General features: G+C 43.4%; 1 protein-coding gene across 1 annotated transcript in view; it reads left to right on the top strand.

Annotated features, from left to right (window-relative positions):
• Positions 1–6,356, top strand: part of FBLN5 (fibulin 5) — a 133,037-nt gene extending 126,681 nt beyond the window's left edge. The window contains exons 10-11 of the mRNA XM_060261184.1: positions 2,737–2,932; positions 3,842–6,356. Coding sequence (XP_060117167.1) covers positions 2,737–2,932; positions 3,842–4,003 — 358 coding nt within the window. The 3' untranslated portion in view covers positions 4,004–6,356. The remainder of the gene's footprint in view (positions 1–2,736; positions 2,933–3,841) is intronic.
• Positions 6,357–16,145: the final 9,789 nt, after the last annotated feature.

Genomic DNA, 16,145 nt, shown 5'->3' on the forward strand with positions numbered 1-16,145 from the left:
ACCCCCACCCCCCAACACTTCATTGTGTGCCATAGCGCATACTGCTGAGTTGTGCCACCTCAGTTGCCCCATAGCCTCTGCTGTGGGATTCTGGTTTGTTAGGGTATCACCCAGCATGGGTGCAAGGGGAAAAGGGAGGCAGTAGTGCACTCTTGGGCTGAGGCTGCTGGATCCCCACTCTTCCTCTTCCTCCCTTTTGATGTGCATCTTCAGATTATTTAAGGATTCTGAATTGAGATGTGTTATTAACACAGCATTGTGTGGCTCTTGAACCCCCATCACCTCATCAGCTGGTGGCTTGGAGAATGCATTTAAAGTTGCTTCCTTCCCACCTCTCTCTCCCTTTCCCCTTCCCATCTATTCTTCCTTCCTTCCTTCCCTCCCTCTGCTCTCAAACATCTGAGATTCATGTCCTATGGCTCTCAAACATCTGACATTTATTCTATGTGGCTCTTACATTAAGCAAGTTTGGCCACCCCTGCTCCAGAGTTTTGCCTTTGTGTGACAAACATCTTGTGTGAGGTAGCATCCTCATTTATCACAACGTGTGTGAAATCTGATCATCCACAGCATACACAGTATTGTTCATTGAAGCTATGCCTTCTCAGCCAGTCTTATGCACTACACAGTGGTTCATTTATTCATTTAATATATTTTAGTACCACTTTCCAAAGATTCTCAAAGCAATTTGTACATAAGCTTCCTGAGCTGTCTTCATTGTTTCTTTTAATGTTACAAGCCTATGTAACTGGAATAAAGTGTAATCCCTTGCTAGGTCAGCAGATGGCAGGAGACTCAGCTGTTACATTCAGTTACAGTGGGAAAATACCCTTATAAAGTAATGCAGCAACACTCAGCAGTAGCGAAGTAGTATAGCAATTAACATGTTAACATATTAAAATGGCTTTGAAGAGGAGCTAGTTTATATGAAATAGTGCTTGATGATGTTGGTACAGCGCCAGTGTCTGTCTGTCGGTTCACATAATCCATTAAGAGTCCACAGATTAAATTGCGTTTGTGCGTTTATTGGGCCAGATAAACTATGAGTCATCCATTACTTTGTTTAGATGTATACAGGTGGGGTAGTTGTGTTGGTCTAAAGCAGCAGAGCAAAGTTTGAATCCAGGGGCACCTTTAAGACCAACAAAGTTTTAGTCAAGGTATAAGCTTAGGTGTGCTTGCACCATGAATAAAACTTTGTTGGTCTTAAAGGTGCCACTGGACTCAAACTTTGTTTCACCTAGATGTGTTTTAAATAAATCTAAATAAATAAATAGAAGCTGTGAGCAAACCAAAAGCCACTGTAGGTGGATAGTATTGTCTTTCTTGAATGTTATTATAGTAAAGGTAGTCTGCTGTGCAAGCACCAGTCATTTCCGACTCTGGGGTGACGTCGCATCACGACGTTTTCATGGCAGACTTTTTTTACAGGGTGGCTTGCCATTGCCTTCCCCAGCCATCTACATTTCACCCCCAGCAAGCTGGGTACTCATTTTACCAACCTCGGAAGGATGGAAGGCTGAGTCAACCATGAGCCGGCTACCTGAACCCAGTTTCCGCCGGTGTCAAACTCAGGTTATGAGCAGAGAACTCGGACTGCAGTACTGCAGCTTTACCACTCTGCGCCACGGGGCTAGTTCTATTATTATAGGTGGTGTGATATTTTGGATATTTTCCCCAAAGGGACTCAGAGTGGCTTACATCCTTTTCCCCTCCTCCGTTTTATCCTCACAGCAACAGCCCTGTGAGGGAGGGGAGGCTGAGAGTGTGTGCCTGACCAAGGGTCACCCAGCAAGCTTCCATGGCACAGTGGGGATTCAAAACTTAAGAGTTCAGATGCTAATGACAAATTGAGGGGGCTGTGAGGAATTGTGGGAGAGGAAGACTGGAAATCCCACAATCCAAATCTCCCACCCAAGGACTAAGTACTTAGGGTAGGGTTGCCAATCCCCAGGTGGGGGCAGGGGATCCCCCGGTTTGGAGGCCCTCCCTCCGCTTCAGGGTTATCAAAAAACGATGGGGTGGAGGGAAATGTCTGCTGGGCACTCCATTATTCCCTATGGAGACCAATTCCCATAGATATAATGGAGAATTGATCTATAGGTATCTGGGGCTCTTTGGGGTGCTGTTTTTGGAGCTAGAGGCACCAAATTTCCAGCATAGCATTCAGTGCCTCTCCTCAAAATACCCTGCAACGCTCAGTGCCCTCAGATATATTTCAGATGCAAGCAAGTTTCAAAAAGATTGGACCAGGGAGTCCAATTCTATGAGCCCCAAAAGAAGGTGCCCCTATCCTTCATTATTTCTAATGGGGGGAAGCCATTTAAAAGGTGTATGGTTCCTTTAAATGTGATGGCCAGAACTCCCTTTGGAGTTCAGTTGTGCTTGTCACAACCTTGTTCCTGGCTCCACCCCCAAAGTCCCCAGATATTTCTTGAATTGGACTTGGCAACCCTAAATTAGGGCCTTAAGCAGGCTGATTTCTTATCCCCGCTTTTCGCCCTGTTAACACTCTCAGGTGTTCTCCGTGTTCCAAGCCCCTGGAACATATTCTGTTCCTATCATGCTATCCCCCTCCCCTTTAGTTAATTTAATTTTCTGCATACCTAGGGTGTCCCCTGAGTAGGTAGAAAGCCCTGATTTGTGCCTGGCCAAATCTTATGGTTTTCATCATCCGGGCAGGGGGCACCAACTGTACTGTTAGTTGCAGTAATAATAATATCTTTGTTCTAACAGCCACTGCATGTGCCCAGCTGAAACTCCTGGTTGTAGAGACCAGCCATTCAACATTATCTACAGAGACATGGACATTGTATCAGGACGCTCAGTGCCCTCAGATATATTTCAGATGCAAGCAACGACCCGCTACCCTGGAGCATATTATATCTTCCAGATCAAATCAGGGAATGAAGGCAGAGAATTCTACATGAGGGTGAGTGAAATTTTGGGGCAGCTTTTGCACTTGGCAAATGTATTTTTTTGCGGGAGGGGGGGAGCTTTGGGGGTTTTTTTGAAAATTGCTGTTTAAAGTATAAAGCCAGATGCTGATTAGGTAGTACTATGTCACTCTTAGCTAGCACTTCTAAGGACACATTCAGTATAATTTTTATTGTACAGCTTTACAGACAAATCCATAAAAACCCTTTAAAAGCCTGTCTATACTAGTCACATATAATATACTGAAGTTCTGAAGCAGTGACAAGGGGTGGGGGAGTTCATAATTTGCCATTTACATTTTTTCCCTTCCTTGTCTCCTGAAATCTTGAGTCAGTCGCAAGTTCTTGCAGAGCTGTTCCTCTTAAGAGCAGTTTCTGTCAGAGCTCTCTCAGCTCCACCTACCTCACAGGGTATCTGTTGTGGGAAAGGAAGGGAAAGGAGACTGATAAGCCACTCACTCCTTCTGGTAGTGAAGGGCAAGGTATAAACACAATCTCCTCCTCCTGAAAGAGGTTTATGCTCCTCATAGCAGTGTGGTTATTTTTACTTTTTTTGGGGGGGGGGTTGAGAATCACAGCCAGTCTATATACTAGTCACACATAATATACTGAAGTTCTGAAGAGGGGGGAGTACATAGTTTGCCATTTACATTTTTTCCTTTCCTGGTCTCCTGAATGAGATTTCTGCTCCTCAGAACAGTGTGGTTATTTATACATTTGGAGGTGTGGGAATCGAAGTTTTAATCATTTTGGTTAACACTTCAATCTTTTTGCATATTAGAATGCACAAGTCACCTTGTCAATTTTACTAGCAGAGCCATGACTTTCTTGCAGAAATAGGCAAGTTTCGCTCTTAGATTATGTTTCAGGAAGCTCAGTCTCTTCTTTTTGTACTTTGCACACAGCAAACTGGACCTATCAGTGCTACTCTAGTGATGACCCGCCCAGTGAAGGGGCCACGTGACATTCAGCTGGACCTTGAGATGATTACTGTTAACACCGTCATCAACTTCAGAGGAAGCTCCGTTATTCGGCTGAGGATATACGTGTCACAGTATCCCTTCTAAACTGGAGTTTCTCTCCATTTTTCTTTAAAGAGTAACTGCTGAAAAAAAGACATTATTCCTTTTCTTTCCAGAACTTTCTCCACAGGAATCAATGTGTCTAATAATTCCACACCAAGTATTAAATGTCAACATAATCGCTCGCATCAAAATGGTGGGGCCGGGTCTCCCCATGGATTGAAGCCACCCTTGCTTGTCAATGGATTCTTATAGGTGTTTGTTTGTGCTCATCGATCATGTGCTGTTGCAAATCTTTTGTCTTGGTTTCTGAAGTTTATAAAATTTCAATTATAAGCTTAAGACACTGTGAAATTCTCCACCTTTATAATGGCAATGCTGCTTAGTAAAGGCTCCAGACAAACTGTAGGGAAAGGCAGCTTTTGCTATTCTGAGGGGTAGCCTTGTTAGTCTGTTGTCACAAAGTAGAGCACAAGTCTAGTGGCACCTTGCAGACTAACAACACTGAATTGTTAGTCTTTAAGGTGCCACTGAGCTTTTATTTTATTTTGCTATTCTGCTCTCTTCTCCCTTAAATTTTGAAAAGAAAATGTAAAACAAAACAGAAGCGCCCCCCCTCCCCAATTCCCCACCAGTAGCCAGGGGGGATCTGGCAACCATACCTGTGGCATGTGGAAACCTCCAGTCCCTCTTCTGTCAAATCTTCAGTCCTTACATCAGTCTCACAGGAACTAACTTTTTTCCCCAAATGGAAAAAAGTTTTCTTTCCTTTGTTGGGTCCAAAGAACCACAATAACGTGCTCAAGAGGGCTCTTGGCTTGTGTTTCTTGAACTTCAGCAACCCTTGTGTCACATGGCAACGCCTTTATTAAATGGAAGGGACTTTGAAAAGCAGTTTGTAGTCTGGTGTGGGAATCTGAAACTCAAAGAAAAGGAGTGCGGGGGGGGGGGAGTCCCACTGGGCATAGCTAAGCAGTTGTTTGCGCCCAACACATCTGTTGGGATTCGAGCCATTATGTGTAACTGATTTCTGAGACAGAGAGAGAGATCACTAGATGGTATATTTTTAAAGTATTTATTGTAAAATATATAGTGCCTGATTCTCCACTTATACTTCCAGCTCACATCACCGATGACAAAGCAGTTTGCAATTGGATAGAGATCACTACAGCATCTGACAACAAGTGTACTTATACCACATTTTAGAAGCTCTTGTCATTTTCTCTGCATATGAAGGGACTTCTTCATCCTCTTTATGTAAGCAGAGAAAGCCATGCATTTACAAAGAGTTGTCCTTGGGAGGGACATAGCTGAATGGTAGAATTCAAGCTCAGTAAGCATATGGTCCCAGGTTGACTCCCCAGAGGCTCCAGTGAAAGGCAGCAGAAGGGCCTTTGAATGAGAACTTACTGCTAGGGGGAGGGATGGTAACATGGTATGCCCCAGTTTCATCAAATCCTGAAGTTAAGCAGGGTCAGTACTTGGATGGGAGACCAGTAAATAAGACTCTGCAGAGGAAGGCAGTTGTAAACCACCTCTGCTTCTCACTTACCTTGAAAGCCCCTTGCTAAGGTCCCCATAAATTGGTTGCAACTTTATGGCACTTATGTACATAGAGGAACCTGTGATCTGACATAGCATTAAGGCAGCTTTATATGTTAACTGCTGTGTGCACATAGCTGAATTCTCTTTGTCTCCAAGAGTTCTCCAAGAATTCTCCAAGAGCTCTGGCTCATGCCCCAAATATTCCAGCCATTATTGTACCATATGACATTTTTCTACTCTGGGAGAATTTTATCTCAGAAATGTTTGAAAGTATCCCAAGATGTGAATTATTTCAATGTCTCTTTTCTGTTGCTATTAGATAGTCATTGTAGTTGAGCCGATTTAGAATTTAACTAAAGTGGACTGGCATATAGAACCAAACACTTTCTGAATTCAAATCCAAAATGGCTCCTTTTGTCTGTGTTTCAATAGTACAAACCCAGGCTAGAAGATAACAGAATAAAATTTGAATTTTCTGACTCTACCTCCCCTGGGATTTTAGAACCTCATTGTCATGGTATGTATATTTAGGGAGCATATATTTGCAGGAACAATCATGAGACCAAATTGTACTGGGAATAAAGCTAAAAATGACCTCCTGCGTTACATATAAAATGGATTTTCACCCAATGTTAAGAATCAGTTTGCAGCACCAATAGTTGTATAAACACATGTGCTTTTAAAATATAATTTTTATAGATCTGAGTAATTATAGGCAGGAAGTAGATTATATAGTTGGCTGTTAATGTTTGGAATTTTTTCATGAGTAATTTTACACGTAGTTTTCTGAGAGGTAAACAAATGGATTGTTCTGGAATTAACTGTGGATATTCAGAGGTTCACAGGGGGACTATATACTGATTCATTCCCTCCCCCCCCTTACCAATCACATGTTTTATATTCTTGAACCAGGTATGCTTATAGACTGATTAAAATACTGAAGTCAAATTGTATTGCTTCTTCAAAGCAAGCAAAAATGTGGAGGTAAAAAGAAAGATATCAACTCTCTGCAGTTTTACAAAATATAATTTTGTAACTCTTTATGATATAAGAGGTCAATTAGTTCAGTGGGCCAGCACAGCAAGTGTAGAGGATCAGTTTTTCTTATCTCCCATGTATATGCATGCATCAGTATATTTGCAGGCAGTGCAAGGGGAATTCAGGTAAAGTGCAAATCTTGCCTATCATATTTATATCCAGTCCCCTGCCTCCACTTGGTATAAGTACTTGTCCTCTAGAACATGAAAAATCTTTACTGAAGCAAGAAGCAGAATATGGAAGGTTTTACAGAGCTTCCATTCCTCTTAATAGCCTCTTCCACTGCTTGTGTGTGAACCAAAGCTGGAGAGAGAAAAACAGGGCTCTAAAAACACCATGGGATGGATCCTCTGGGTGCAGGTGTTATGCCAGTGGACTGGATCATGACCATAATTAAGACAATGTTCATTGGTTTAGAGTTCTGGTTTTGACAAATAATACCTTGCCATTCAAAAAGGCAGCTGGGACAAAAACTGATTCCAGTTAAAATAAATCTCACATATCAGAAAGTTAGCTAGTGAAGTCCTGCCATTATTTTTCCTGGCCACCATTAGTTTATGAGGTAACTGTTTATAATCTGAGTTAAAATTAAAAAGACCAGAGATGTTTTCAGGGGAACTCTGTTAGGAGAGTGGGTGTTTGTGTATTCCTTTATAAAGAAAGGAGATCTTTCAAACTTCTCTCACTGGGGTACTACTACTGGAGCATGAATGTGCCTTTGTAGAAATAATAGGGACATTGGCCACTGGGTAAACTAAATGGATAATATGTAAAACTGTTTCAAGATAACAAAGAGAGACTCACACAACTGATCTGGTGTGGTATTCCAAGCCATTTGTACAAGATGCTAGATGTGAAGGCTGTTCTTTTTGCTTGGGAAATTTTGGCAGAGAGGTCCTGAAATTCCATATTGAGAAGCAAGCCCACTGAAGCCAGTAAATAAAGTCTGGTTTCTGGATCACAGCCTACAACTGCAAACACTTTTATAATATCTCTCTCCTCTTTTCTACTCCAAGTACATTAGTAAAATACTCATCACTTCGATGGGCAGTGTGAATTCAGGAAGACAGTTTCTACGTACTGCTAGCAGGGAGGGCTTCCCTCAGTAACAATGCTCTCAACTTTAGTTCTTTGTTTCCCAGAGGGTGGAATGATTACTGTTTACTTACATGGGAGAAATCAAGGGGTAGAGGCATCACTGAGATGGGGCCTAACCTCTTCCTGACCCCTGGCCATTAAGGCTGCTGTTACCTGCATAGCCTCATCACGGGTCCTGTTTTTTGGTTATGCTAGTGTGTGACAGAAATCTTGGAAACCAGCTTTTACATATATAGATAGATCCTATGTGTTATATCCAACCATGCCATTCAGCTCAGGGTGGTCCGTTCCATTGACGTAAGGCACAACTTGAGACTCTGGCATCCACAGAATGTCTCTTGTACTGATGGAACGCACCATTCCTAGCTGAGCAGGGTAGTTGGGCACAACCCATTGTTAGAAGGAAACAGGTATGCAGGGTTTTTTCAATTAAGTGCACATGTAGTAGCTGTAATACTGGAGTTCTGTTGACTCATATAAGAATAGCCACACCAGCAGAGGTCTCATTCAAGTGCTCCAGGTTTTCCAACATGCACAATTCAGATTGTTAAGCATTAGCTCTATAACCAGTTTGCATCACAAGAGGGATATTGTCATTTGAGTTGGGGGACTTTTCTGATTTTTTTTTTTTATGCACAAAGTCTTACTAGTTTGTATCTGAAACCAAACATTTTAAAATCTTTGTATTCTTTTTAAAAATTGTGAAGGAACATAATGTTAAATATGCTAATGTGGGAGTGTTTAAAGCTTTTGTAAAAATGAAATTTTCATTTCCAATAAAATTATATGTGATGATGATGTGATGTTTTAAATATAGAGAAGACGGTGGTAACAGTGCTTGGGGGTTTTTTTATTGCTTTATCATATTACAATATTAAATTATACGACACTGGTACCTGCACCAGTCTATGCTTGTTAGTGTGAATGGGGAATGGATGCATCACTCATGTTTACAGTGCACATGTGGGTGAATGCACGCATATGAATGCACAAAACAGCACACGGTTTCTCATTTGACACACTACGGCTGCTGCAATATTATTTGAACTGTTGTTAATGTATTGAAGACAATTATGTTTCCCAATTCTGTCTGTAACCCAAAGAATCATTATCACCTTTTTACTCTGGCAGCTGGGTTTTGCAAAATAAACCATTGTATCCCAAATGGTAAAGAACCTTCAAGAGCAGAGCTCATGCAGTTATCCTCTGTATGAGAAGAGGGTGTTACTACAAACATTAAACTAATTTCATCTGTGAAACGTTGGGTGCAATGCTGACAAACATTTCTTGTTTGTCTGCAGGACAGTGAAAACACAGCTGAATTCTTTTTTTCTTTGGTTGAATGTTGCCCTCTGAAGGTTCATAAGAGTAAATTTGGAATGCTGAAAAGCTTTAGTCTTACAGTATTTGTCTAGGAACTAAATGAAACTATTTGGTGCTCTTTCTCCCCCACTTTCTTCCCAAATAATGCATATGCGTGACAGATAATATGGGCTCTGCCACCTTTATGTTCACTGGGATATGTTACCTTTACAGGCTATTTCTGATGCTGATAAGGATCTTTAGTGGTGTCAAAGGCAAATGAACATCTGGTTTGTTAGTTACAAGTGACACTCTGCAGCAGCTTCCCCTGTATAGCACAGCAAACAGATTACCTCTGAGTCATGTAGGTGATTGCCAAAAGATTCCAGGTGGAGACACAGAACTAAGCGTTCCAATTACACTCCCACACAGCATGTTATTGCTAATTTCTTCTCTAAATACACCCTATTTCCATTTGAATTTTATTACTTTGTTAAAGAGGTGGCTTTGTAAACTGCAGTTTGTCAAGTGCCCTATGTTTAAAATGTTACAGAAACCAACAAACATACTGGATGGTGGTGGTGGGAGTTATTTGTTCATCACTCCCATAGTGATAAATAAATTAGATTTATAACACATTTATAGCTGAAAAACAATTTCTGCCACTCTGTATGATCAAGTTGGCTATAACTTTTCATTATAAGACTTCAGCCATTCTAACTCACTAGTCTTTAAATTACTGTCCCCAGTTGTACCCTGTAAAAACAGCTATGGACCAGCAGCAAAGCTGTGTATCCCTATGGATCTCTGAAGGGAAATCATACTTGTGGAGAAGGGAGGGGGCGAGGAGACTTGGTGTGGCTTGTTGCTTTGGAGTTTGTTTTATCGCAAGTTTTATGGCCCCTGGTATACATCAACCTGAAACCTGAATTTTTGCCCTTTACTAGGAATGGGCATGACCTGGCTGACAAGTTTGTCACAAATTTTGGCCTGCTTTAGGTTTGTGAACTGAAGAACTGGGATGAACTACCATGAATTTTGGCACAATCCTTGGTGGCTTGTGACAGTTTGTGAAGACCAGAAGGTTCATGCTCTTCATGAGAAACTGCTTAGCAGCTGTGAGCTCCCTGCCACTCAGCTGTTTGGTTTAAATGGCTTGGAGCCATTTAAATCCTGCTTTCAGCTACCAGTGGCTTTTCACAAGGAGCAGGGAGACAAGCTACAATAAGTTTAGAAACAGGGTTTAAATGGAAGGGATGAACTGCATTCCTGTCACTCCTACCAGGTGCAGCCCCCTTAAATGGGCTCACTCATACAACCTGTTTAAAGGGGCTGCTCCAAGCAGCCTGAGCCAGCACAGAGAGACTTCTCCAGTCTTGGGCTCTCTAGGGCTCCCTGCCAGCTCAGCTGCCTTGGGTACAGATCCTTTAAACAACCTGTGCAAGTGAGCTCAAGACAGCTTGGCTGGTGTACAGAAAACTCTTCCTGCCAGCTCAGCTGCCTTGGGGTGCCTGGCATAGCCTCTTTAAATGGGCTGTGTGAGTGAGCCCGAGACAGCTGGGCCGCTGCAGAGAAGTTTCTCCCTGCTACCTCAGCTGCCTCAAGGTCCCTGGCACACCCTCTTTAAACAGGCTGCATGAGGGAACCCAAATCATCTGGGACAGCAGAAAGGAAGAGGTGAAGTACCTTCTCAGGGGCACTCCACCTTCACCTTTTTGCTATTCACAAAAATGCGGCCCATGTCCTTTACTGCAGGTGGGGGTTCTTGGTGAAGTGACGAATGGCAGTTGTTAGCAGGGAGACCAGGCTGCCCATCACATCTCCTACCCTCAGGAAACTGAGGGGGCCAAAACAGCATTCCATGATGCTGTGACATCACTTCCAACTACATAAGAGAGTGATGTCACCATATTGCAGAACACTCTACATTTCCGTGAAATACTATTGTTTGTAACATAGGTTATCAATCAGAAGTAGCACTGTAGAGCCATGGGATGTCTTATGTGTAAGTCTCTGGGAAGTCCTCAGAGTTCAGTTTCTGCCCCACCTCACCAACTGCTAATGCTAGCTCTGACTAGACAGCCATTTTTTCCTTGGGATTCTCTTATCTTTGGATTTCCTGCGCTGAGCATATAGGGGTTAGGATTAGGTGGTTTATAAAACCCCTTGCAACTCTAGGATGTGATGGCCCTGGGGCCTAATTTTGTCTGTGAAGTCAAGACATGAAGCAGTTAGTGGCTGCTGACATCTACTGTTAAGGCTGCTTGGCAACTACTTCTAGGGGAAGGGATAAATCCATCCCTAAAGAGACAGCAGTAGCGTCAACAACAGGACCCTCAGATAGCTGAAGTGAGAACTATTGACTTGTGCTGCTATTTGTCTGGCAATGCAACAGAGAAAAGGGGAGCAGTTGCTGTAGGAATGGTGGACTGGCAGAGGAGAAGCCTCCACACCTTAATGTCAGCATTCACTATTTGGCAACCATCACTGAGGTTGCTTGTTTACTCCTACTTGGCAGCAGTATGTGCAAAAAAGATCTAGGGGTCTTAGAGGACCATACACTGAACGTGAGTCAGCAGTGTGATGCGGTGGCTAAAAAGGTCAATGTGATTTCGGGCTGTATCCAGGGTCAGATGGGGGGGGCAAAGGGGGCAACTTGCCCCGGGCACTGCTGGGGGGTGCCAAATGGGCACTCCCCCAGCAGAAGGGGAGAGAAAAATCGGCTACTTTTGCCACGCAGAGATGGCAAAAGCAGCCCTGTGACTTCCCCTCCCCATTTAAACACCCGGAGGGGTATTTAAATGGGGAGGGGAGTCAGATCCCCTGCCTTTGCCGCCTCTGCAAGGCAGAGAAGCGGTGAAAGCAGCCCCAAGGCTTCCCCTCCCCATTTAAACACCTAGTGAGGAGTTTAAATGGTGAGTATGTGTGTCAGATTGCCCGCGAGTCCTCTCATTTTTTGAGTGGGGGAGCCATTTTTTGGGTTTGCCCCCACTCAAAAAATATGTAGATCCAGCCCTGGCTGTATCAACAGAAGTACAGTGTCCACATCACATGAAGTGATGGTATCACTTCACTTTGCTCCAGTCAGGCCTCACCTAGAGAATCGTGTTCAGTTTTGGAAACCACAATTTAAGAAGGAAAGAGACAAGCTGGAACATGTCCAGAGGAGGGCAACAAAGATGGTGGGGGGTCGGGAGACCAAGTCCTACAAGGAAAGGCTGAAGGAGCTGGGTATGTTTAGCCTGGAGAGATGATTGAGAGGTGATATGATCACCATCTTCAAGTACTTGAAGGCTGTCATGTAGTGGATGGTTCAGAATTGTTCTCTGTTGCCCCAGAAGGTTGGGCCAGAACCAATGGGTTGAAATTAAATCAGAAGAGTTTTCAACTAAACATGACGAACTTCCTGACAGAGCAGTTTCTCAGTGGAACAGGCTTCCTTGGGAGGTGGTGGGCTCTTGTTCTATGGAAGTTTTCAAACAGAGGCTATATGGCCATCTGTCAACTATGCTGATTCTGTGAACTTGGGCAGATCATAAGAAGTAAAGCAGGAAGGGTTGCGTCAGTGCTTAGCTCTTGTGGCCCTTGCTTACACACTCAGGGAAATGCTGATTGCTACTTTGGGATCAGTCCCAATTTTTCTCCAGGGATCCTGGAGGTTTTTGCCATCTTCTGAGCATGGAACAGGAGTCAGGGTATGTGTGTGTGTGGGGGAGGTATTTGCGAAGTCCCTACATTGTGCACAGGGTTGAACTAAATGACCATAGAGGTCAAAATAGCTGATGCAGAGAAAAAATCTGAAAAATGGCTACCGCAGGCTACAGTCAGACTGGCAGGTTGGCACAGATTGGGTGCATCCCTAATTACTCTGGCGCGTTTTGTGATGTAGATTTTCTTTCAGACTCCCACCCTGATCAGGCTGCATTGCATACTTCTGTGGCTGACCATTCAGATTAGTGCTGTGTGTCAGCCACAAAGCAAGCAGTCTGGTCTTATTTTTAAAAAAATAACTTTAACTTTTTTGGAAAATATTTCTTGGGTAGGCATTGTGCTTATGCTTATACGCTCTACCATTTTAAAGAAACAAATGTTGAAAATGAAACTAAAGGTTCACACTTCCAAACTTGTTTGAGTGCACACCGGGGGAATACGGACATCTGACAACATGGGATGAATGTGTGGGGATCTGAAAGCACTGGAATTCATCTGCTGTCTATTTACTCCATCTCCAACTTGTGTTATGACAGGGTGAGTACAACTGGGCAGCAGACGGGATTACTGTTCTGCATATTCCCTTGTGATGTCCTCATAGATGAAAGTGAAATTTCTTCCCAGTTCAAGTGGAAATATTCTTGGCATATGATTGGCAAAATGGCTGGTTAATGCTAAAGCTCTGTGGCTGTCACATTTTTAAATAATGCTAGATGAGGGTATAGTACTTGGAAAAGTGCATGGGCTTAGAAAAAAGGGGATAAAGATGAGCTGAATTCATTAAAGGGAATGTGCAACAAATTCTTTCCTGAATCTAACAAAACATGTTTCAATACCCACAGGATATTTTGCATCAAGCAAAGTTATGGGGCAGGCAGGCACTGAAAATTAAGTTGATCTTTCAAAGAGTGAATACCTAGCTTCTCACCTCTATGTTCATACACAGCTTTTGAGGCTAAGCATAAAACAAGTCTGACAAACACACAAGAAAACTCCTTTAGGCAACTTGGTGTTTGCTCATTTGGAAAGGGACAGCCTTTTTGACAAATAAAATGGCTTCCTACCTTTCAGAGCACAAATAAGTAAATAGTGGCCTGAATTATGATATTTGGCAAATCAGCATTGTTAAGTTATTGCCAATGACTACTTGATCAGGAACATGGATTGAGCCACTCTGGAAATGATTTCCACGGTAATTTCAGTTGCCCAATCTGCCCCTGCTTTCTTTCTTTTTCTTCTTTAAGGAGGCAACAAAAGGACAGGAGGAGGTGGTACAGAATGCAATGAAATGGAATGGGAAGAAAAAGCTGGGTCTAGTTGGGTTTTAGAATCCAGGGGCTAGAATCAGTGTTTAGATTTAGTGTAGGTGTAGGAAGCCAATACCATATAGACACTTGGCTCACTTGCCTCCTCTCCCTGGATGATGGAACCCAGGTTTGTTTGGGTAGAAAAAGCCCAGCAGGAACTCATTTTCATATTAGGCCACACCACGATGTCACCATTGTTTCACAAAGGGCTTTTTTGTAGAAAACTCCCAGCAGGGACTTATTTGCATATTAGGCCACATCCCTGACACCCAGCGGGAACTCAAAAAAAGCCTTGGTGAAACTGACTTATAGCCCCCCCAATTTTCCTGAGTCTGCTTCTCCCCCTCTCCCCAGATTACTAGAAATGTTTTAAAATACTTTTTCCTGTTTAGTACGGTTTGAGATACTGTAGTCTTACTTCATTTAATAGAGCTTATTCTGAGGAAACAATTATTATTCTATTCACAGTAACAGAGAGCCAAGAGGCGTGTTTTGATATTTCTTTTGAATCAGGGTCACCACAGGCAGGGGGCCCATGGTGGCTCTCAGCAGTTGTGGATGAAACATGGCTGAATCTCAATGTGGTTGCATTTAGAGCACAGCACATTTAGAGCACAGGGTGTATATGTTATATGTAATATTTCATATGTTGTCATGGCACAGGTCCATAGTTTGTGTCTTTACTCTGTTGAGAGTTATATATCCAAACACCTAATTTCAGTAGGGGTAGGGCATGATGTACATGTTAATAGTAACAGACTTCATTGAAATAAGGCAACAAAAATGTTAGCGGTTGGTTCAAAATGACTGGACTTATTCAGAGATTAATTTTCATGAAAGCATATGTCAAAATCTTGGGGCTCTGTTATTTTTCCAGGGACAATGTACCTTTGGTGATACAATCTGCATTGCAGGATCCTATCTATTTGATTCCTACCCAACCATTCCTGTAGAGCAGGGGTGGGGAACCTTTTTTCTACCAAGAGCCATTTGGATATTTATAACATCATTTGCAAGCCATACAAAATTATCAACTGAAAAAACAGTGCTCCACCAAGGGAAAATTATTCAGGCCAAATTAATGCAAAAAAAATATTTTTTTTTATTTGAAGTCATGTGGGGAGAGCCTAATTTGGCACACACATATACCCTGGCTCGCTGCCCTAGGCAAATGCCTAGGTCCAGGGCTTTTTTTGTAGAAAAACCCCAGCCGGAACTTATTAGCACATTAGACCACATCCCCTAATATTAGCATATTAGGTCACACCATCTGGGATAATCAAGTGCAAATTGAACTGTGGTAACTGGCTCCCATCCCCCACCCCTCCCTCCCTCCCTTCATGTAGAAACTGCAGCTGCTCCCAGCAGACCTTTAAAGGCACCCACATACCCCAGCAGCAGTAATTTACAATGCCCACCACCATTCAGGCTCCACAGAGAGAAAGGAAGGGAAGGAGGAGAAAGGGAAAGAAAGAAATGGGAGGAAGAAAGGAAAATGAAACAGAAGGGAGAAAGGGTAATAAAGGAAAATAAAGAAATGGGGGAAGAAAAGGAAGAAAAGGAAAGAAAGCGAAATAAAGAAATGGGGGGGAAGAAATAGAAAGGGAAATTAAAAGATGAGGGAGAAACTTACCTGAACTGTGACAATGACTTTTCCAGGCCCTGCAGCGATCCTGGCTGGCCGTGCAGTGTGGCTGGGCCCCGCGATCCCTGCCTGTCAGCTGGGTCCCGGGGAGGCCACTGCAGAGTGCAACTGGGCCCCACAATCCTCACCAGCCAGCCATGTAACGTACTCAGTCTGGAGACGCGAGTAGGGCAACATTCTTTATTGGGAGCACGTTGCAAGAGAGAGAACAGGCGGGCCGGGTCCCGCTTATGTACAATCCCCGGTACAGCCTACTGGACAGGTCAGGCCAATCCTGACCTGTTAAACTTCCCGCCGCGGCTGGTGATTGGCGGGGGATTTCGCGCCCCGCGCTGGAGGCGCCTGGGACAGCCCAGTCACCTCTGCGCATGGCGCGTATGGCTGCCGGTACACTACACCCCTCCCCCCCTGGTTAATGAACATAGTCCTTAAGGTACGCGGGAGGTCGGCGCTCCCTGGTGGACCTTCTGGGGAGGTCCGGTGGGGGCGGCGCGGCTCCCGCAGCTGGTGCGTCGGTGGGCCGTGATGTGGCCGGAGGCTG

The sequence above is a fragment of the Heteronotia binoei genome, chromosome 21 (assembly GCF_032191835.1).
Source record: "Heteronotia binoei isolate CCM8104 ecotype False Entrance Well chromosome 21, APGP_CSIRO_Hbin_v1, whole genome shotgun sequence".
NCBI classification, from domain to species: Eukaryota; Metazoa; Chordata; class Lepidosauria; order Squamata; family Gekkonidae; genus Heteronotia; species Heteronotia binoei.